We start from the raw sequence: 22,361 nt of genomic DNA on the forward strand, positions 1-22,361 counted from the left end.
AAACATTTTCTTAAAAGGATTACATTAAAAACAAAGGTCAGCAATTAATCAAACATTCTAAAGATGCCTTTCTGATCAAGGAAATGTCAAGGAGCCAGCCTCGTTGATTATTAAGGGAATTAAACTAAAGTCTAAAGTTCTCATCCATATTTTAAATCCACCTGTTGGCGCACCTGAAACACACGTCATCGGAGTGGGCGGAGTCACGCCACAGCGCAAGATCAGGTTGCGGAAGTGATGGCTAAGCGGCGGTAGCTAAGCTACATCCACCCTACGAGCAGCCTCTTTCAAAACAGCCCAATTCTGACGTCTCCGTGGCGGTCGATCCATTCATTTGAAGGTTTATCAATATCTGACTACTGTCCAGGGAGTAGGTATGTTGTTATTCCTAGAGGCGGGGGGAACATTAACAACCAGGCTTGGATCGCTAGCTTGAGCTTTAAGCCGCAAGCTAACGTTGGCTTGACAGCATCCCTCCGTAGCCCAATCGCTGGTTGACATATTTAGTTTCGCCCAGCCCGTTGTAAAAGTGAGGACGTGTTGTGATCCTGGAAGTTGTGTCAGGCGTTGCCGACCTTCATATTCACGGGTTCCCTTTAGCGGCTCATTTTGGTTGAATCCTGTAACTGTAACCTCTTCTAGACCTGCACGCCCCTGTTTGCAGACTTTAAATGGGGTTTTAAAAGTCTACTATAATGACATCTGTCGTTAAAGCACATATCAAGGTTGAAATGTCCTAATTGTAGTGAATGCATTAATCTACTTTTAGAGACAATCGGTTTACATATCGTTGTTTTTCTAACGTGATCGTGTTCATGTCTTCTCTCACACACGCACGCACACAGCCATGTCTCCATCAGTTCGGCTGCAGGAGATGATCCGGGTGATACGCTCGGCCCGGACGCAAGGCGAGGAGCGCGGCGTCATCCAGAGAGAGTGTGCCGCTATCCGGGCTCAGTTCCGACAGGCGGATAACGGAGGTCGCTCTCACAACCTGGCCAAATTGCTCTACGTGCACATGTTGGGCTACCCGGCTCACTTCGGCCAAGTGAGAGAGCCTGGTTGTTTATTGAGTTATTACTGTGGAGCTAGCTCACTGGGCATCAATACTTGCAGTAGTTACATCAATAATGAGCAAGTAGAGGTTGGCTCTGTGTACCACCAATTACCCTTGTCCTACCATTTTGACTGTCTTTATGCTTCTGACCTTTTATGGGGGTTGTCAAGGAAACAGACACTATCCCTCAGTAGAGTCACATAGAAGAGGTTAGACGCCTTTGACTTTAAGTAACGAAAGCATTGCTCACCAGAGGTTATGGCGGTCCTCCTTTACAGATGGAGTGTGTGCGCTTGATAGCCAGCCCTCGCTACAACGAGAAGCGTGTGGGTTACCTGGGCGCCATGATGCTGCTGGACGAGAACCAGGACGCCAGCCTGCTCATCACTAACTCCATCAAGAAGTATGTGGAGAACGCTGCCGCTTCCTGAGGATTCCACAGAACCTCAGAGTCCATGGAAATGCTAAGGCTCTGTGGAATTCTGAGCTCCAGGAGTTCTGAGCTCTAGGAGTTGTTTGACAGCTCTATGGAATTCTGAATTCTTCCCAAGTTCAAATTCAGCGGAAAAAACATGTATTTTTAGACTTACTCACATAGTCAATCAGGGATTACCTTAGCAATAGCCACCTTGAAGGAGGTTCCATAACAAACTCCATTGCAAATCATTCCAATAAGGATCCTGAAACGGTTTCCCTCTGGTTCAATAAAGCATTCCCAGTCTGTTCTGAGCACCTCCTGCACACGGCATCAACTCCCACCGCCGCTCCCCGCACCCCGTCGCTCCCCATCCTCCCCTCTGACTCTGCGTCTCCCCTGTTCCGTGTCCCCCAGCGACCTGGCCCACAGCAGCCAGTATGTCCAGTCCCTGGCTCTGTGCACGCTGGCCTGCATGGGCTCGGCCGAGATGTGCCGCGACCTGGCGCCCGAGATTGACCGGCTGCTGCGCGCCTCCAGCTCCTACATCAAGAAGAAGGTCTGTCGCTTTTGGTTCATTCCTTAGTAATGGGACTTGGGTGGTCAAGGCTCTTTCAAGGGTGATGAAAAGAAAAGTTGAGGTGACAAAGGATCATTGAGATGACACCCTTGCATAAAGAATAACGACTGCTATTGCTTTCTATTGTTTCATAATGACCGTAATAATGAAAGTATAATAAAAGTTTGGCAGGCTTGAAAGATATAACTTCTATATCGAGGAGCAATTGGCGTACTACTTGTCTTAGTTCGTAAAAAGAACATATGAACATAATTTATGTAGCGGCTGCTGTCAGTACTATTTGAAAAAAGGAAATAAAAGTTGATTGACAGAATTGCATGTCTATGCTGAAGACTGTACCCTGACTTATCGCCCACAGTAACACAATAACCAGTGTTGATAGGATTTTTTTAATGTCTTGCAATGGCTAACCACATCACAGCGGGTGGTGCAATAGGGACCCTTTCTAAACGAATGACTCACTGGCTCGCTACTTTTCCTCCAGGAACCTTTTTGAATTCTTGTTCCTCCATTGTTTCTATGAGTCAGAGCACTCTATCATCTCTTATCTTTTACCATGTCAACAAGGAAATGATGTGCCAGTACACTGTGTCCTGCAGCTGGCTCATTTCATCTATCCCCGGCGAGTCACGACAACCGCTCTCTAATAGCCCCCCCCCCCCCCCCCCCCCCTTGTTCTTCCTCGCCTGCCTGTCAGTTTCAGCCCCCATATATTATGGTTCACAAAGGACACTTTGGTCCTGTGATTACAGTTGAGTCATCTCGCAGACACTTTTATCCAATGCAACCTGCTGTGATTTTGTTATTATTGCACGTCATAAATGATCAGGTTCTAGAGCGCCTTGCTTATTGATGCCTCCAGGTAGGCAGGTATCATGGGGGATTTGAACCCAGAACCTGGGTTCTGGGTAGTCACCCAAACCCAAGGTGTCCGCACATCCTTAAAGTCTTAGTCTTAAATTCATGTTTCTAAATTGAAGGCCTTGAAAAGTCTTAAATTCGTTACAAATGTCATATGCTGGTCTTAAACACTAACACAAGGTCTTAAATTTGTCGGGGCAAGACTATTTATTTTTTTATTTTTCTGGTGGGACTTTTCAGGAAGGACATGTAGAGAGGCTTCTTTCTTGCTAGCTGCATATATAAACGATTATCTGCGTGCTTGCTAGCTAGTCTGAGACAATGGGTAGGTGAATGAGTCTCATTGAGTTACACATGCTATGATTGGGTTATAATACAGCGGTATCCCCCCCACCATTGCGTGTTTTAGGTCTTAAATTTCATTCAAGGTGGTATTAAAAAGTCTTCAATTTGACTTGCTGAAACCTGCAGATACCCTACCCAAACCACTAGAGGGCAGTATTCTGCCCCTCCCCCCTCTACCCCTCAATGTGTTCCGGTCTTCATGTTTAAAGTCAGCACCTTCAATTCCACCGAGTCTCTTTTAGGTCTCATCATACTGGCACTGAATGGTTCTGCTTGTGGTTCTCCAGGCCACTCTGTGTGCGGTCCACATCGTACGGAAGGTTCCGGAGCTGGGGGAGCTCTTCACGCCCGCGGCCCGAGCCCTCCTCGCAGAGAAGAACCACGGTGAGTTGGGGTTTCCCTCCCGCACTAGCAGGGCTGTACTGGTGCGTCTTCTCACACGATGAAGCCCGGGGTCTGTAGGTTGAGGCACAACAAATGACGTATGTTTGAGTGATGTCATCCTTAATTAATTTTCATTTAACCCAAAGCCTTTTAAGATAAGGTCTGTAGGCCCATCCTAAGTGGGCCAGGGTCTGATGCTGTCAGACGGTCAGTAAGGACATTCCAAGTGAGGAGGCAGCGCGTTAGCATGCGTCACTGTATTGTTTGAGTGGTGTTTGAGCTAGTGCTGGTGCTAACCTGCTTCTGTTGTTCCCAGGAGTGCTGCATGGAGCCGTCATCCTGATCACGGAGCTGTGTGAGAGGAACGCACAGACCCTGGTGCAGTTCAGAGAGGTAACACACACACACACTCTGTGCAACTTTAATATTTTATACAAGTGTGTTGGTATCTATGTATTTGTGTGTATACACGTGTTGTTCTGTGTGTCTCCCAGGCGGTCCCAGAGCTGGTCCACATCATGAGGGGTCTGGTGACCTCAGGCTACTCTCCAGAACACACGGTGGCCGGCATCAGTGACCCCTTCCTACAGGTCAGCACTCACTCACTCATGCCGCTTTCACACCAAAAAGAACCGAGAGCCAGTTCCGGGCTGGTGCTAGGGCCAGTTCCAAACTGGTTCCAGCCTTACCCCAGTTAAGAACCGGTTGGTTTCACACCGGCCAGAGCCAGCCATGGAGCCGGCGTGAGCAACGTCATGACGTCACTACAAACGTCTCCGCTAGTGAGCTTGGACAGAAGCATACGGCCGACATCTTTCTTTATTCTGGGTGGAAATAGTAACATAGTTACGCCATTAAATGCGTTTATGGAAACATTTTTAGCGAGAAATGTGCATTTTACTTTCATAATGTTCGCTCGGTGAATGTGAAGGATGTTTGGTTTGATAGTTATGACGAAGAGGGAACGCTCCGTTCACTTGCATGGACATGGACTCATCTAGCTGCGTTGGCGCGTTGAACCACCACAATGATCAAGCGTCAGGTTAGGCGCGCAGAAGAACCCTCGCGCCAGTTTCAAACACAACAACAATTTCGTCTTCGATTCCATCCGTGTATGGTTCGTTCTTTGAATATTCCGATTTAAAACAAAATCAGTAAAAACAAAAAAGAACCATACACGGATTCACGTCCATTGTTTATGCCGGTCTTCGTTGGTCTTCCTGTTTATGAAGGTACGGATAACTCCGCCCCCTGCCCCCGGCGTAAAAGCGGTTCTAGTTCTAGCCCAGCTCTAAAGTGGGGCCAGAGTTGAACCGGTTTTTAGGGGCCGGAGCCGGTTCTTTGGCGGTGTGAAAACAAAGCCCTGGCCCTAGCTCCGAACTGGCCCGGAACCGGCCCCGATTTTGCGGCGGTGTGAAAGGGGCATCAGTCAGACTCACTCACACCATGCTCAGATTATTACACACATTCAAGATCACACTTGCATCCATGAGTACGCACACACACACTCGCAGACATTCAACACGTCTGCGATGCCATGATCATCATGACACACACCCACTTTGACACAAACATGTTTTGTTGTATACGTGCTTTTAGGCGCACCCTTGTCGTTTATTTACTACATTCATAAATATAAAAATAAATAACTTCTCTTTCTGTCTCTGCTTTGGGGTCTCTGTCTGGATGTTTATCACTTTCTCCGTCTCTGGCTCCCTCCGTCTGTCTCTCTTTGTCTCTGTCAGGTGCGTATTCTGAGGCTGCTGAGGATTCTGGGTCGCAACAACGACACAGCGAGCGACGCCATGAACGACCTACTAGCCCAGGTTCAACCCCTCGCTCTCCTCACTCACCACACCTCGCTCTACCACAGCTCCCTCGCTCTCCTCTCACTCACCACAGCTCGCTCTACTACTTAGTTTTAAGTTGATCTAATTTATATAAAACCCTTTAGCCAGTCATATTACTTTATGCATTGGAATTGGTCAAAGGCCGTAGGATGGTGAGTAACGGGGAATTTTCAGTCTACTTTTAAAGACATTGAATGTTTTGGGTGATTTAACATTGATTGTTCGATGCGGCCACACCACCATCACCAACATGTGATGTGATATACAAATCACAATATTAGTTAATATTAGTGTTACGGTGTCCAACAAATATAAAGGCAGAAGCAGGGTTTTTGTGAAAAAACAATGTTTTATGGTTCACAATGATCGTAAGGTTTCTCAGAAGTGAAACCAGTAACAGCAACCAAAAAAAAAATCGGCAGAAAAGGCCTAGGTGATTACCACATACCAGAAAGGGAAAAATGTAAAGGAAAAACCTCACGCTATCTGCCTGGGAGGTTCAGCTTGCTCTTACCTTAACGTGCAGAAAGTAACCACCAAGAGCAACAACAAATATGATATCTTTAACAGAATTGACAAAAGGTACAAGTGTGCCAGCGTCTGTTCTCGGATTAGAGAGAGAGCGAGCCGCCATCTTCCACTTGGCTTTATATGTGTGGGGGCGGCGCTAACAATCAGGGCGAGCCAAACAGAAACCTGCAGCCACAAGGCTCCGCCTCCAGGAGGTGATTGATATGATTGAGTGCAGGAGGCAAAAGCAAGACGTTAGTGCAAAACAAGCAAAAACAGCACAAGACCCAGCACTACCACGTAACGATTAGTCACACGGTTGAGTTAACCATGCGACTGAGGCCACGTTTATACGTAGCAGGGTATTTATAGAAACTAATATTTCCCCCCCTCCGTTTTCAAAAATAACATTGTGCACACAACATCGTTTTCAAAAAAGTTGTCGTTTACATCAAAACGCATAAATACGCCGTTGAGCGCAATTAAAGCCATGCAAGCCATTCAGAATCCTCAGAATCAACAACAACGAATAACACGAGCGTCTTCCTGTAACAAACAAACTGTAAACATAGGGCGCTCATATGACGTTAAGCATTTCCTGGCGAATAATGTGACGCTTCAGAACCAAAAACCCAGTTTCCCCCGTTGACACGACAACACATAACCAGCGTTTTCAGAAATCTCCACTTTGGCCGGAGTTTTTAGAAATGATCGTTTTCTGTGACAAAAACAGCATTTTCCTGTAAATGAGAGGCCAAACCGCGTGGAAATATCTGCGTTTTCGTTTCGTGTAAACAGGGCCTGAGATGAACAACGGGTCTTCAGATCAGAAGACCCGGTGTTCAGCTCCAAACTGTTCACTTGACGTTGCTAAGTCCTGTAGACATTCTGTAGGCCCTTCCCTCCACCGCGACCGTACGCTGCGGTGGACACAGTGACGCAGAGGGGCGGGGTTCTGTCTTCGGGCTACGCTGCAGCTTGTCAACGTGGTTGTCGTGGTTACAGGTGGCGACCAACACGGACAGCAGCAAGACTGCGGGCAGCGCGGTGCTGTACGAGACGGTGCTGACCGTCATGGACATCAAGTCAGAGAGCGGCCTGCGCGTGAGTCAAACACAACTTTATTGGTGAAATGCGCCATCACAGCTACAAGGTCCAAAGGCCTCACACATGAGGCCCTAACCCTCAGACTGCTTGACGGTGGAGGAAGCACCTCCTTCTCAGGAAGACCCTGAGAAGGAACACAGAGGCGTAATTTTTAGTTTATTTACCATTTTTATTTATATACATACATTTGTATTTTTATTTTTTAATTTTATGTGTGTGTGTTTGTGTGTGTGTGTGTGTGTGAACTGCAGGTCTTGGCTGTAAACATCCTCGGAAGGTTTCTGCTCAACAATGACAGGAACATTCGGTGAGTACTTTTTTAATAGAGTCCCTTTCTCCCCTCCCTCCGTTTCCCCCTCATCTCCTCGGATCGTTTCACTGTTTCCTCTACCCAAGGCCGAAGCTCTCTCTCCAGCCGAACTGCGACAGCCCCCCTCCCCCCCTCCAGACAGGCTGCATCCGGTTCATGCCAATCAATCACTTTGCCGCCACTTCACTTCGCTGTGTGAAGATCTGACGGAGCCCAGCTGCCCTTCATCTTTCTGTAGGATGTCGAGCCGTCTCCCGTCATGTTTTAATCAGGCAGTGTGTAGGCCTACCCAGGGGTCCTTTCAGAGGCTGCTCTCCACGGGGGAGAGCGGGAGCGTGGCCGGTCAGGCTCGTCTGGTGCTCTGCTCAGAGTTCCCCGGAGGCGTGTGTTTTATCCAGCTCTCTTTCATCTCAGCCCCTCTCCTCTGGCCCTCATGTGCTCCCGCTTCATCACTCTTTCTCCTTCCTCTCTCTTCCTCTCTCTCTCTCGCTCGCTCTTTCCTCTCTCGCTTTTCTTTCCTCTCTCTTGCTCACTTTTATCTCTCACACACTCACTCTCTTTTTCCTCGCTCTCCCTCCCGTTTCCTCTTTCCTCTCTCACTCACTTAGGCTGAAATACTAACCCGGCGGAAATGGCTGTTTCACAAAGCATTGAAATGTTTCAATGTTTCCATGCAACTTTTTATGAAACGTTGCTTTTCCGTTTTATTATGTAAAATTTATTTTATATATCCACTTATATTATTTATTCGAAGTATTTTTTAGAAGTGTATTAATAATATCACATTATAAATTAATCTTCTTTTCTGATGTGTTGTTCTGATTTCTATCCATCTCAGGTACATCTCCATGACGTCGCTGCAGAAGATCGTGTCGACGGACCACAATGCAGTGCAGCGCCACCGGGGCACCATAGTGGACTGTCTGAAGGACCAGGACGCCTCCGTGAAACGGTACCACAGAGCCTCCCCCCAACCGACCACCACACCTCCAAACGTCATGTGACCCTTCGCTGTAAAAGCGCCCAAACATAGACGTGATATGTGACGAGACATCAAGGAGATATGTTTTGCAAATACATTTCAGTTTGTAGCTTTTTCCGTTCCATTTTAGATATTCATTCATTCAAGCATGTGCTAAGGAGCCCAATAGTTAGCGGTTCTTAATGCCCCCCCCCCCCCCAGCCGGGCCCTAGAGCTCTCCCTGGCGCTGGTGTCGGCCATCAACATCCGCTCCATGATGAAGGAGCTGCTCCTCTTCCTCTCCACCTGCCCCCCCGAGCTCAAATCGCACGCCGCCAGCGGCATCTTCAACGCCGCCGAGAGGTAACGCCGCGAGGTCACACACACACACACACACACACACACACACACACACACACACACACACACACACACACACACACACACACACACACACACACACACACACACACACACACACACACACACACACACACACACACACACGTGTTCGTTCCCAGTGTGCATGAGGCTCACGCATGCTGTATCGACACAGATATTGCTATGAATAGGGTCATAGTGTTGTTATGGATTGTTGTTTGGAAGGCTACGCTAGGGCGTTAGTCGGTTTAATGCTGGATGTATAACTGTTCTTTTAGTATAGCACTGTGAAGCGTCTAAACAGCCTTGTGTGTGTGTGCTACCTAAAGGCTTTGGGAAGGCTGAGCTACATGGTATTGTGCATGGGCAACATGTGGGTTTAAGACTGTTTGTCTGTTTGACGCTAAATGTTTCACTGTTCTGTTAGCATAGCACCTGCTAAAAGTGTGTGTGTGTGTGTGTGTGTGTGTGTGTGTGTGTGTGTGTGTGTGTGTGTGTGTGTGTGTGTGTGTGTGTGTGTGTGTGTGTGTGTGTGTGTGTGTGTGTGTGTGTGTGTGTGTGTGTGTGTGTGTGTGTGTGTGTGTGTGTGTGTGTGTCTGTCTGTCAGGTACTCTCCCTCCCAGCGTTGGCACATAGACACCATCCTGCATGTCCTGATCACGGTAAATCCACAGACACACACTTAGTCACAAAAAAAATTCTGTTATGGATATGTTTTTAACCGCACCTTGTTGTTTTTGCTTATGATGTAGTTTTGTTTCAATTCACCTTTTAAGGTTTTTTATTCACCTTGTAGTTTTCTTTTTTAACTTTTAAATTCACCTTGTATGTTTGTCTTTGTAGTTGCACTTCGCTGCCTGTTTACTTTACACTAATGTTAATGATACCATGCTCTAATAATTAAGCTACACCAGAACTGGTTTGTGACCTGCGCCACCACCTTTCAGCCAGTGTACTATGAATGAACCTCCCCATGGTTCTCTATGACCCCACCGTCTCAGTTACTGTAATCCCCCTCCGGCAGGCAGGGGCCGATGTCCGCGACGAGACAGTGCCCAACCTGATCCAGCTGATCACCAACGCCTCCCAGCTCCACTGCTAAGCCGTGCACAAGCTCTACCGCGCGCTGGTCGCAGACATCTCCCAGGTGTGTGTGTGTGTGTGTGTGTGTGTGTGTGTGTGTGTGTGTGTGTGTGTGTGTGTGTGTGTGTGTGTGTGTGTGTGTGTGTGTGTGTGTGTGTGTGTGTGTGTGTGTGTGTGTGTGTGTGTGTGTGTGGACGATGTAGACAACTAGATATTCTCCTTCAGTCCTTTGCCGTAACAGACCTAAAATAATACATGCACTGTCCCTTCACTTTTAAATAATCTGGTAAATGCTGTTCTCATTGAATTCAGTCTGTGTCTGACCTCGCTGAGGCATCCTTAAACATAAATCCAAATGTGTGTTTGTTTGTGTGTGTGTAGCAACCCCTGGTGCAGGTGGCCTGCTGGTGTATCGGGGAGTACGGAGACTCTCTGCTGCAAGGGGACTGTGAGGAGACGGAGCCCATCCAGGTAAACAAGCACCTGTAAAGCTGAGGGAGAGACGTCCACACTACATAACATGACTGGAGAGAGAGAGAGAGACATGCACCCTGTACAGCTGAGAGAGAGACACCCACACTACATAACATGACTGGAGAGAGAGAGACATGCACCCTGTACAGCTGAGAGAGAGACACCCACACTACATAACATGACTAGAGAGAGAGAGAGAGAGAGAGACACGCACCCTGTACAGCTGAGAGAGAGACACCCACACTACATAACATGACTGGAGAGAGAGACATCCGCGCCAACGATTATTCACGAATAGGCTGGAGCCCTGGCTGTGCTATGAACCAATAAGCAGGAGCCCTGGCTGTGGCGCAGCCCAGAGGGAGGGGTTATCCCCTCAAGTCTAGGATACGAGAACCAACGAACCCGGCGCTCAGTCGTATGCCTCGTTTCCGCCGAGCGGTGCAGTTCGCCAATGGCAACCAAGCAGGCCAATGGCAACCAAGCGCGCAGTCCTTCCTCCCTCACTTTAAAAACCACCAGCCGCCACTGGTACATACATATCTTAATCACAGGAGGATTACCCTAAACCCCCACAGAGACCCTTTTTAAGACATGAACGGTGTTACAGACTGCCGGGGGTTGGTTGGGCAGGTCACATGACCACAGGAAGTGATGCGTGTCCTCCCACCAGGTGACAGAGGATGACATCCTGGACGCCCTGGAGACGGTGCTGCAGTCGCACATGTCGTCCCCTGCGACGCGCGGCTTCGCCCTCACGGCCACCATGAAGCTGAGCACCCGCATCACCGAGAACGTGGAGTAAGCATCGCCACGGCAACGCGGAGAGGGAGGGCCTTCACGTGATATCACGCACATTCCGGGCGGCCATCTTGGTGCCTCCTGACCATTCTAACCAGTTTGACCACAACCACTGGTTGCGTGGTAACTCTAGAATGTTTGGTCAAGAAGAGGTTTCAATATGGCGGGCTTTGAACTTAGTTTATGGAACTTTAGGTCACATGATTGAAACCCTCCTATAGGTGAACAGGGCACAATTCATTTAATAAGGAAATCATATCATCGTCATCCCAGGAGGATGGAGGAGGATTCATTCTTTCATATAAAGTACTTGTATATTTAAAATTGTACAAACATATATATCGGACCACACTAAAGTAAATTCAGATGAAATGTTCTCAGATAGTTATTATGGATTGGGTTTCCATCTTTCTGTTGTCTATCACATTCACTCACTCTCTCAAACCTCCTTGTTAATCTCACTTTTTAGCTCTCCTGGCGTGGGAAAGCATTCACATTCCCAACGCAGTTTACATTTTAGCAAAGGAAAGATAACAATGTTGGACTTCTAAATAATATAGTTATTAATTCATTCAACTACATGTATCTCTCTCCCTCCCTCCTCCAGCCGTATCCGCAGTATAGTGAGTATCTATGGCAGCTGTATGGACGTGGAGCTCCAGCAGAGGGCGGTAGAGTACAACGCTCTCTTCAAGAAGTACGACCATATGAGGTAAGGTCACATGAGACGCCTGATGGAAACAAACCTGCTGGCTGTGGGTGGTCGCCGTGTTTAAATGGCATCTCGCCACAAACAGTTTTCATGGCACCAAGCAGCAACAACATCAGCAGCAGCATCATCATCACACAAAAACAGTATGTTTGTGTGATGATGTTGCTGCAGATGTTGCTGCTGCTTTCATCCATCTTTATTCAAACTCCATTTTAACAATGGACCAGATGCTACCAGGTTGGTTGAGGCAGCAGTGTCCTGGCTCCCCAGGGCGGCCGTGCTGGAGAAGATGCCCGTGATGGACCGGAGCTCGATGGGCCAGACCAACGGGGAGTCCGGCGGAGGGGGCGTCCAGGAGCTGGAGCCAACCAAACCCAAGCAGCCCGAGATGATGGTGGCCCCGCAGCCGGCTAGCCAGGTGGGTGGTGGTGAGGGGGGTGGTGGTCATGGATTTTAAGCTGGGAGGCTCCTAATTATAATAATAATAATAATAATAATAATAATAATAATAATAATAATAATAATATATATAATATATATAAAAGATCAAATAAATGTCTTGTAAAGGCTAAGATCAGGGCTCTTTGTTGGACTTTGTTGTTGGATGCCCAAGATGACGCCACCTCTACCTTTTGTATCCACCTAGGATAGGCCTAATGTGCTTCATCAATGCTCACGGTCATCATAGCGCGTCTCTGTAACCTGTGTGTGTGTGTTGAAGGTGTGTGATCTGCTGGACCTGCTGAGCGATCCAGAAGAGCCCAGCCTCCCGGGCGGCGCCCCCCTGGGTCCAGCCGGCCTCATGTCTGGGTCGGCGGGGGGAGACCTGCTGTACCTGCTGGGAGGGCTGGAGCTCACCCCCACCCCAACGCCCGCCACAGGTAAACACTTCAACTAAATGATGTGCACTGTAGAACTGGCCCAAATCTAACTTTATGTGATTGGTTAGAAAGTCAAAGTGGGCGTGTCTTATTTTGATGTGATCTCTGGTCGTAAACAATGGAAGGCTCAGTGACCAAACCGAAACCACGTTGAGTATAAAACAAGTTGGTCTGCAAGGGACTTCTTCCCGCTGGACCCAAATAAAAATGTATAAAATGTCCATCGTTAATATATTATTATGCATTATTATTTACCATGTCAAAGTCATTTTGTGAAGGCTAGTGATATATTGTTCAAATCTTTTTATTTTACCATCAGTGGGATTTCATTGTTGGTAAGGCGACATATAGACTAGTGTTACTGTTTTGAGTAGTATTGCTGTACAGTAGTGGATAGAACAGTATTACTGTAAAAATAAATGTCATATACAGCAGTATTATATTATGGAGCAGTATTAATATTGAGTAGTTTTACAGTATAGAGTAGTATTACTGTACAGTAGTGTATAGAGCTGTATAGGTATAGACTAGTAATATAGATCAGTAGAGGTGTGTAGAGTAGTATAAATATATCAGGCAGTCTAACAGTAGAGAGCGGTATTCATACATAGAGCAGTGCAACTATAGTGGGGTACAGTAGTGTATAGCGCAGTATAACTGTATAGAGTAGTATTAATATATAGAGCAGTATAACTGTATAGAGTAGTATTAATATATAGCGCAGTATAACTGTATAGAGTAGTATTAATATATAGAGCAGTATAACTATATAGTAGTATTAATATATAGAGCAGTATAAGTGTATAGAGTAGTATTAATATATAGAGCAGTATAACTATATAGTAGTATTAATATATAGAGCAGTATAAGTGTATAGAGTAGTATTAATATATAGAGCAGTATAACTATATAGAGTAGTATTAATATATAGAGCAGTATAAGTGTATAGAGTAGTATTAATATATAGAACAGTATAACTGTATAGAGTAGTATTAATATATAGAGTAGTATTAATATATAGAGCAGTATAAGTGTATAGAGTAGTATTAATATATAGAGCAGTATAACTGTATAGAACAGTTTTAATATATAGGGTGTTACAGTTTGTATGGAGCAGTATTAATACATCGAGCAGTAAAACTGTATAGCAGTATTCTTATATATAGTGTATTATGGTATGGTAACCATGGATCCCTCCGTAGCGCCGGCGGCGGTGACGGTGTACGACAAGAGCGGCGTGGTCCTGAAGCTGAGCTGTGAGCGGCCGCTGGACGCCAGCCAGACCATCACCCTGACCGCCACCAACACCAGCGACCACGACGTCAGCAGCCTCACGCTGCAGGCCGCCGTGCCCAAGGTAGGGGTCACCGTGACCATCTGAGGCAACAGGCTGTTGGAATGTTCCACCGTGCTCAGGCCGGAGAGCTGAAGGGTTTGTATTGTTAAGAAATACACACAAAAATGCCATAAGTCTGTGTATAAAATACAAAAGTAAGTGTATACATTTGTGCAGTTGGACATTTATTTATTTACTAATTAAATATCTTGCATAATCAAATGAGTAATAATGGATCAGTGATTCAGAAAATGTCTATGTATATGTCTGTACGAGCTCTAATGTCACAGGCTATATAGAGAATGCATAGTATTCCGCCCATTTTCCCAAACAATTATTTGATTGGGATTACTTCAATGAACTTCACTGTGACTACTTCCAGTCCCATTTAACCACTCCCCCCCCCCCGTACCCCCAGAACGTCCAGCTGCAGATGAAGGCCCCCAGCGGAGACTCCCTCCCAGCGCGGAGCTCGGCCGTGGTGACCCAGACGGTGCTGCTCAACAACCCCAACAAGGTGGGCCCCGGGTGGGCCGGTACTCCTGGTTAGGGGGGCTACGGTGGTCATGGTTACGGTCAAGATGAGAACCCCAATCCCAATAGGGCAATAGGTGCCAGGTTGTCAGCCTCTGCCGGTGCTGAATGAACCTCGGCACAGGGCCAGGGTAAAGGGTGAAAATAAGGGTTTCTTGTATTTGTATCGGGGTTCACATGAAACAAAAACCTCACCTGAAATAAAAACAACAATAAGAATCAGATATGTTAGTTTGAATTGGCTCGCACGATGTTAACTAATTCTGAGTACTCACTTTAACATAAACTGGATCAAATAATTATATTTAAAAGCAGGTTTACAAGACCAAACATCTAGACCTGAACATTTAAATGGTTAGTTTCGTAATCCTTCAACATTGATCACAACACTCGACTAATGCTGAAAACGATGTCCCTCCTCCCCCTCCTCCCCCTCCTCCCCCTCCTCCCCCTCCAGGTGAGTCTGAAGATGAGGGTGCGTCTGTCCTACACCAGCCAGGGCTCCCCCTTCCAGGACACGGTGCAGATCGACTCCTTCCCCACCCCCGGCCTCTGACTCCACCCTGGGGCCCCCAGAACCGCTGTGACCACCGCAGTGACCCCCAGACCCCCCTGAGAACCACCCCAGACCCCCGGATGGGGACAGGGGGGGGACGGGGACGGTGGGACTACATCCCAGCAGACTCTACGGGGAGAGAGGGGGTGAGCCGTGGATCTCTCCCTCTCTGACTCACTTAAACGCTATAGCCGTCGGCTCTCGGCCCCCCGACCCCCCCAACCGACCCCCTGACGTCGGTCTGTTAACTCTGACGTTCGCACGGCTGCAGGACTCTGTTACCACACACAGGACCCGACGCCATTACTGCTACCACTACAATGCCAGCAGGAACTCCTCCACCCACCAGGGATCCTTTAGAAACCAGTGAATTGATCAGATAGTCGACATGTTTTAGTTTTTATAGACAGCGGTCGGTTTTTCCTTTTTCTTTTCTTTTTTTTTAATTTCAGCCCCCTGGGAAGATTTAAATGTACACATCTTCATCAAGGCGTGGTCACGTGACACTTAGGGAGGGGTCCCTCGTCTGGAACCGCACCCTTTCATTGTAGTCGATGAAGTGACTCAGTTGTCTTAGTTACTACACTCTGCGTCTCCTGAGCTCAAACAACACCGGGATTCACAAGACAAGATGGCGGTTAGTTAGCAGTTGTTCTGAACCTTGTCAACACCCACATGTCAACATTTTGATCATTTCATCTCCCTCCCCTAAAAGATACTCTAATAGATTTGAAAATGTATTTAGCAATATAAAAACCTAAATGATTTAAGGTTTGATTTATCATCAATCGATTTCCAGTTGGAGAATTTATTTAAAGGATAGAATATAAAGGTTTGGATCAACACTTGAGACACAAACGGTTAGATGTTTCACTATAGATTTACACCCCAAGGATTATGCGCTAGGAACTATGCATACATTACCCTGTAAATGTTTTACCTTGACCTTAACATTTTTATGAAAGACCTGCAAATATTCAAGTTTACTCGATGGCTCCTCCCCCTTTCAGAAGCACAGACCCCTGTAGCAATGGCTCTTCATGGCTCCAGGGCACTGAATCAGCAGAACCATGTCCACTACGATACCATGTACACTACCTGCAATTAGCATCCATTACTGTCACATTTGACTTTTTTTCAGCAGTTTCAAAAGGAGTTGGTTGTTTTATACGGTCAGTTTGCCCAAACACAAGAGTTTATCGAAGGATATTCAAAGGAAAATAACCCCCCCGAAATCTGGAGGACGGATGACACTAAGAGCCAGGGTTAATGTTCTTAGTTGATCCTTCTGGGTGACCCATTTTAGCTGACGGTCACGGGCACAACCGCCTCCGATGTTTTAACCTGACCCGTTAGATGACGTGACGCGATGGCTCGACTCTGAGCACGGGAGGTATTTTCTTTCTATAACGACCTCCCACGCCGTTCCTCTGGGCTCCCCTATGCTCCCTACCTCCCACCCTCTTCCCTGTGCCTTCGTCCCCTCCACGAGGGAGTCTTGTTGGGTTTGCTATTGTCGTTGAGGTGAACACTCATTACCTGTCTGTGTACCTGTAACTGAAATGCTCTGACGAGGTCTCGGAAGGCAAGCGTGCTCCAAAGAAGGCAGTATTCATTCCGCCCCACGTCCTGGTTTACTGTGGTCGATGGTGTCGTTTTTATTAAAACGTGTTTGGTCGCCTCTCTAACTGATGTAAGGAAAGAAACACTATCGACTCAATGCTGGACTTCCTACAAACAGTATATTTTAGCTGTAAAATAGAGCAATAGAAATCTAGATGGTTTTTGATTTTGTTAGGAGTTAGACCAAATCATTTAAAAACCTGGATAAGTATTCATTGTTTCGAAAGTGAAATGAATTTATTCTGTAAATCAAATGTCCATCCCATTCCTTGCTGACCATTTCAGATGTCCAATCTAATTATGTTGACTGTTGCATCATTAAAAGGAATTATGACATGACCATTATATCCCAGGAGGAAGATGCAGTGTGTTGTGTGGCCTTTGAAACCTGTAAATTGCTAATAAATACAGAACAGGGTTCTGAAAATTCCTCTACAACCTGAACCGAGAGTATGTTTATCCATGATGCATGTGGGTATCTCACAACAAAAACACCCAATCAAGTGAACCATTTAATCAAACATAACCACAGGTGTCAAACTTGCTCTTGTCATTTTGCACGGAGCAGGTGCGCTCATCAGAGGACTTCAAACGCATGGGTGGGTTACAGATTGAACATCTACACATGAGCAAGCAAAGTCCATTTGTTTTCTTAAAGTTTTTAAACCTGTTTTAAAACTGTTGCTTTTTCATCAGCCGGGAGAGCACCGGAATTCCGAATGGTGTAATGGGAAGGCCCGGGGTCGGACTGTAATGGATACCGCACCACCTGTCTGGGGGATGGGGGGCAGACAGGCACAGAGCGGGACCCCTAAGGAGTGAGGTTTTTCCTGGGCACGGGGAGCAGTAGCAGCCCTCCTCTTAGCGCCAGGACCAGATGGAGCACCGAGCCTCCTTGGATCTTGTAGTCCGCTGCCGTCTTCTCGTCGTTCCTGTGAAAGAGCAGGCAGGAAGTTAGACAATTTCAAAGTAAGATGTCCGATCTACAGCAGTTACAATATCGATTCACTCACAGCCCCACGTGCACGTTACTTTGGCATAAAGGGTCTGCTGAATGAATAAATGTAAATGAATAGACAGAAGATTGATTATTATTGATTCATTTAGCATACACTTCTTTCCAAATTTAATTTAGGTCCACGTCATAAAGAAGCATCTTTCCAAAGGGCACATACATGTTACGCTGCAAACATTGGGCTTTGAACCCAGAACCTGTCCCCACTACTATCCTGAGAGTTTGGGAATATATTCTAAAAAAGAAAGGATTTCATGTAGAGGAACATCCTACATATATTGATACCTCAATGAACCATTTATCTCCCCTGAGGCTGGTACAGGAGCACCCTTTAAGTAGCCAGAGAATGGAGTAGGCGTTCCCCCGCCGATACAGTACAGAATTTGTGAAGCTTTGATACTTACATCTGTTTTCCACTGTAGATAAGTCTCTGTTGCTGTGGTGGGATGCCCTCCTTTTCCTCTACCCTCTCTTTAATTCGCTCCACCTGAAATTAAAGAAAATTTAATTTCATGTGGTACATAAATTCAATCAAGTCAAACCCGTTATTGGTTCTTTAATAAAACAACGTGAATTAAATGTCATTACCTTGTCTGTGGGCTCGATATCGATCTCTATCTCTTTTCCTGTGAGGGTCTGAAAGGAAATGAGATGCTTGACGTCGCTGGAGAACATGCCACAAGGCGCCCTCCACAACTCAGGGCTGTTGTGTGATTATCATACACAAGACTAGATGAATGCATACGATATGCACACAGTGTTTCCTTCCTTCACCGAAATAAAATGCTGAGTAATGAGACCAACGTTGGAGCGATGTCGCGGTCTATAAATGTTGGAGGATAGATACGTTGCATGGTATACACACATAAAAATTACGCCCCGGAATATTTTACCCTTTTAATCTCATGAACCTGCTCTACATTTTGCTACAAAGGGAATTATTCTAGTGCAGTAACCAGTCGTTAAATGAGACGTCTTAAATACAACGCTTTCCTCCACCAACAATGAGCCCACTTCTTATAACTTATAGTAGTCTGAGATTCAACCCCAAATTAATCGTCTTACCTTTACTTTAATCAGCATGTTGGATATAGATCATAAAACACGTTTGAAAAAAATGTAATACCAATAATTGATAGACTGTCTACAAACTGACCAACATCAACACTCAAGCCGTCCACTTCTCTATGACTTCCTGTGTAACACCATGAACGTTCCGTGTAAGAATGAACGAGAGATACGTTGGTTCCTTTACGATTTGTTATTTTACATGAAAATCTATTTTAGTTGATTAATATGTTTATTTTTTGTTTATTTACAACAAAACAATAACCAAACTAAATCCATAACCAATACATTGAATAAATCATAAATAAATATAAAAAACAAATATAAAAAAATTAAATCCAAGTCAATATATTTTTATTCAAATCTATAAATTAAGAGTTGGTGAAAAGTTTCATAAGCTTTAACGAAGTGAAATTGGTGGTGATATTTGGAATTACTGTCGGTCTCCAACGAATGCACAGATGCACGTGATTAAGTTAATTGGTTAAGTGTTAAAAGCGTGTGGTTTGCACAACGTTTCAGAAACCTTCCGTCATGAAGAATTACGTTTGTATGATAGTGTTGGCAGTCATTGCCTCAGCTGCTGCCAATGCAGGAGGTAGATGTCACAATAATCTACAGGTTAAACCAAATGTGTATATTTCCGTTTATTGTTAAGTAATTTGTACACATTTTCCTCCATCCAGATATCAAAATAGACTGTTCAAAAGACTCGGTCAACATAACATGGACGATTCCCGCTGAATTTATTCCACACGCAACCCGTTTCTTTCTTGGAAGTTGTATTCCTTCTGATTTTGCCATTCTCCAAAGTGGAGAAGCGGAACTATACTTCAAGCATAAATACATGGACTGCAACTCCAGAAGACGGGTAATGCTGGGTGTTCTAGCGGACATGTCATGTAAATGTAAGTAAATGTTTTTTTAAATGCATTTCCTTTTCCCCTCACAGCCTAAAGGAAAGCGTGTCATCTACCAGAATGAGCTGACCTACCGGCCAAAAACCAGAAATCATCCAGCAGACTTCACATATCCCTTCGAGTGTTATTCTCACAGGTAGGCCTATATTAACCTGCTGCCACCAATTTGACATCAATACACTCAAGCTTCTAACAGGAAAACGTTTGCATTTTTTTAATTTAGAGACCAGAACAAATGGATTCCCAAGTTCAATAGACCTGGAGTGGGGGTCGCAGAAGGCCATGGGAATCTGATTTTCCACCTCGCACTTCTCAATGGTGAACATCTTTCATTTGATGTATTAACCAACAATATAACGTACTTAAACCAAATATTGAACTGTTTTCCCCAATCTGTCTTTTCTAAATAGAGGACCTAAGTGCAATCTCCAAGAGCAATGAGGTTCCGCTGGGCTCCATGATGCCCATTTGGGCTGCGGTGGAACAGAAGTCTCACCAGCCCTTGTTGCTGCTCATAGACGAGTGTGTGGCGGCAGCCACCCCCGAGCTGCAGCCCGCCGGGCAGTATTACCCGCTCGTTGGGAACCAGGGGTGAGGTTTATAGACGCGTGTTTTCGTCTTAGCAACGTGATGGCTCCAAGTACTCACTTGACTTTCAATGTATTCGTGCCCCGCCTTCGCTTGGTGTGAACGCACGGTAAGGACTCTATTTTTTTATGTAAAACGAGGTCATGCAGTGTCTGAATTATTTTGTAGCTCCAACTTTGCTTAAATGCGGATCTTCAAAATGTAAGCGATGACTAAGTTGGCTTTATTTCAAGGATCCAATGGATAGACTTATGTCTTTTATACGTTCTGTGAACTTCTTGTTTTGCAGTTGCCTTTTGGCCAGTACGTGGGGAAACTCAAAATTTCTACCACGGTATCATGCCTCTGCTTTGGTCTTGAACCTGCAGACCTTCAAGCTTGCTTTTACAGACGAGGTAAGAAGGATGAACTTGAATAATGATGACCCTTTAATATCAAATGCCTCATTACCATATTGCTGTTGAACTTGCCAAAACTTTGTTCTGCTGGTTATTGCTACTATTATAGCTGCATCCATTGCACTCCAAACCCCCCTTGAAGGGAAGGGTTCCTCTTGTGTTCACTTTTTGAAGTTCCTCCTTGCTCTTCAAGAGGTCTTGGGATGGCTTGTGACGCTAGTTCAGCCTGATTTAAAGCTGTACAAATAATAAATAAACTGGCCAGATGTTGAAGGACTTGCAGCTCCCGCAGGTTTACATCAACTGTAAACTGGTCGCATGGGACCCTGAAGCTCTCAGCGAAGAAAGGAAGGCCTGTAACTACGTGAAGGAAACCGGCAGGTAAGGCGTATTGTCAATCTTGTATTCCCATCAATGCTGTGGAAACCATAATGACTTGTACACTGTCTCTACCAGCTGGGAGCTCCTAGACGACCCCAGCCAGAGCCACCTCTGCAGCTGCTGTGACTCGTCGTGCAAGTACCGCCACAAAAGAGGAGCGGGTATGCCTGCCATCTTTAATGTATCCATGACGCCGGTGGTTTGTGTGGCTTCCTTGAACTCATTGTGTCGGTTGTGATTGGTCCATAAAGACAAATCCCGGGGCATTGCTCAGAATGTTGTGTTGGGACCACTGCGCTTCGTAAACCCGTCTGACGAAGTGGGCCCCAGAAGCACTTCAAGATCAGACCTCAAATAAGGTCTGTCATTAATATGGATGGTCTACGTTTCTCATCTTTTTGTCAATGTGATGTACTGCGACTGGACAATGTCTAATCTCATCCTTCATAGGAATGCCCCGATCAACGTGACCACTGCATTACTGAGGGACCCACAACATGGAGGACCAGTAATGTCCCCTGGAATGACCATTTGATTGTTATAATAAATAATTCTACACAAAAGCAGTCTTGACTTGAAATGTTCCTTGGTATCCAGCAGTCCTGTTTTGTAAAGGCAAGGCAACTTTATTTATATAGCACTTTTCATACACAAGGCAGACTCAAAGTGCTTCACATATAAACATTATCATACAATAAAATAAATAAGTAAAAGAAAAACATATGCAAAGAAATGGGTAAAATAGAAAAAGGCATTTTAGTATTAAAATAGAAAATGGAGGCAAAGTTAAAAAGCTTTTCAGAGTGCAATGTATTTAAGATTTTAGCAGAAGGCTATAGCAAACATAAGTCTTCAGTCTTGTTTTAAAGGTGCTCAGAGTTGGGGCAAGTCTTAAATCCTCTGGGAGTTTATTCCAGCTATTTGTTGCATAGTAACTAAATCCTGCTTTCCCATGTTTTGTGTTTACTCTGGGGATAATTAACAGATTGGTCTCAGAGGATCTTAGTGGTCTAGAAGGCTGTAGTGGAAGCATATCAGTTAAATATTTTGGGCCTAAACCATGTAGGGATTTATAGGTTAGCAACATGATTTTAAAATCAATTCTCTGACCTACAGGAAGCCAATGTAACGATTTCAGAATTGGTGTAATATGATCACATTTTTTGGTCTTTGTTAGAACTAGCAGCAGCATTCTGAACAAGCTGAAGCTTCCTCAGAGTTTGTTTTGGG

General features: G+C 45.5%; 3 protein-coding genes across 4 annotated transcripts; 2 read left to right on the top strand and 1 right to left on the bottom strand.

The window, feature by feature from the left end:
- Positions 1-226: 226 nt before the first annotated feature.
- Positions 227-17,362, top strand: ap1g2 (adaptor related protein complex 1 subunit gamma 2). The gene is given in 22 exon segments (XM_056596444.1): positions 227-374; positions 846-1,048; positions 1,336-1,460; positions 1,890-2,031; positions 3,546-3,642; positions 3,959-4,035; positions 4,137-4,232; positions 5,388-5,468; positions 7,008-7,106; positions 7,361-7,416; positions 8,258-8,371; positions 8,603-8,743; positions 9,369-9,423; positions 9,786-9,908; positions 10,226-10,315; positions 10,992-11,119; positions 11,727-11,831; positions 12,102-12,249; positions 12,553-12,712; positions 13,915-14,069; positions 14,467-14,565; positions 15,040-17,362. Coding segments are annotated over 21 exon segments (2,391 nt in total). The 5' UTR covers positions 227-374; positions 846-847; the 3' UTR covers positions 15,139-17,362.
- nedd8l (NEDD8 ubiquitin like modifier, like) lies at positions 16,980-19,005 on the bottom strand. The gene is made up of 4 exons (XM_056596445.1): positions 18,842-19,005; positions 18,365-18,412; positions 18,181-18,263; positions 16,980-17,693 (listed from the first exon to the last, which is right to left on the bottom strand). The coding sequence occupies exons 1-4, from the start codon at positions 18,857-18,859 to the stop codon at positions 17,573-17,575; spliced, it is 270 nt and encodes an 89-aa protein (XP_056452420.1). The 5' UTR covers positions 18,860-19,005; the 3' UTR covers positions 16,980-17,572.
- A 327-nt stretch (positions 19,006-19,332) lies between these two features.
- On the top strand, positions 19,333-21,708 carry LOC130387779 (zona pellucida sperm-binding protein 3-like). Of its 2 annotated transcripts, none has more exons than XM_056597036.1 (10): positions 19,333-19,442; positions 19,531-19,715; positions 19,797-19,900; positions 19,988-20,082; positions 20,175-20,355; positions 20,642-20,747; positions 21,025-21,131; positions 21,207-21,292; positions 21,383-21,490; positions 21,582-21,708. In XM_056597036.1, the coding sequence occupies exons 1-9, from the start codon at positions 19,379-19,381 to the stop codon at positions 21,487-21,489; spliced, it is 1,035 nt and encodes a 344-aa protein (XP_056453011.1). In that variant the 5' UTR covers positions 19,333-19,378; the 3' UTR covers position 21,490; positions 21,582-21,708. The 2 variants fall into 2 exon arrangements, with proteins under 2 accessions (XP_056453011.1, XP_056453012.1); XM_056597037.1 differs by having other exon boundaries at positions 21,034-21,131.
- Positions 21,709-22,361: the final 653 nt, after the last annotated feature.

Source organism: Gadus chalcogrammus, chromosome 8, assembly GCF_026213295.1.
Source record: "Gadus chalcogrammus isolate NIFS_2021 chromosome 8, NIFS_Gcha_1.0, whole genome shotgun sequence".
NCBI classification, from domain to species: Eukaryota; Metazoa; Chordata; class Actinopteri; order Gadiformes; family Gadidae; genus Gadus; species Gadus chalcogrammus.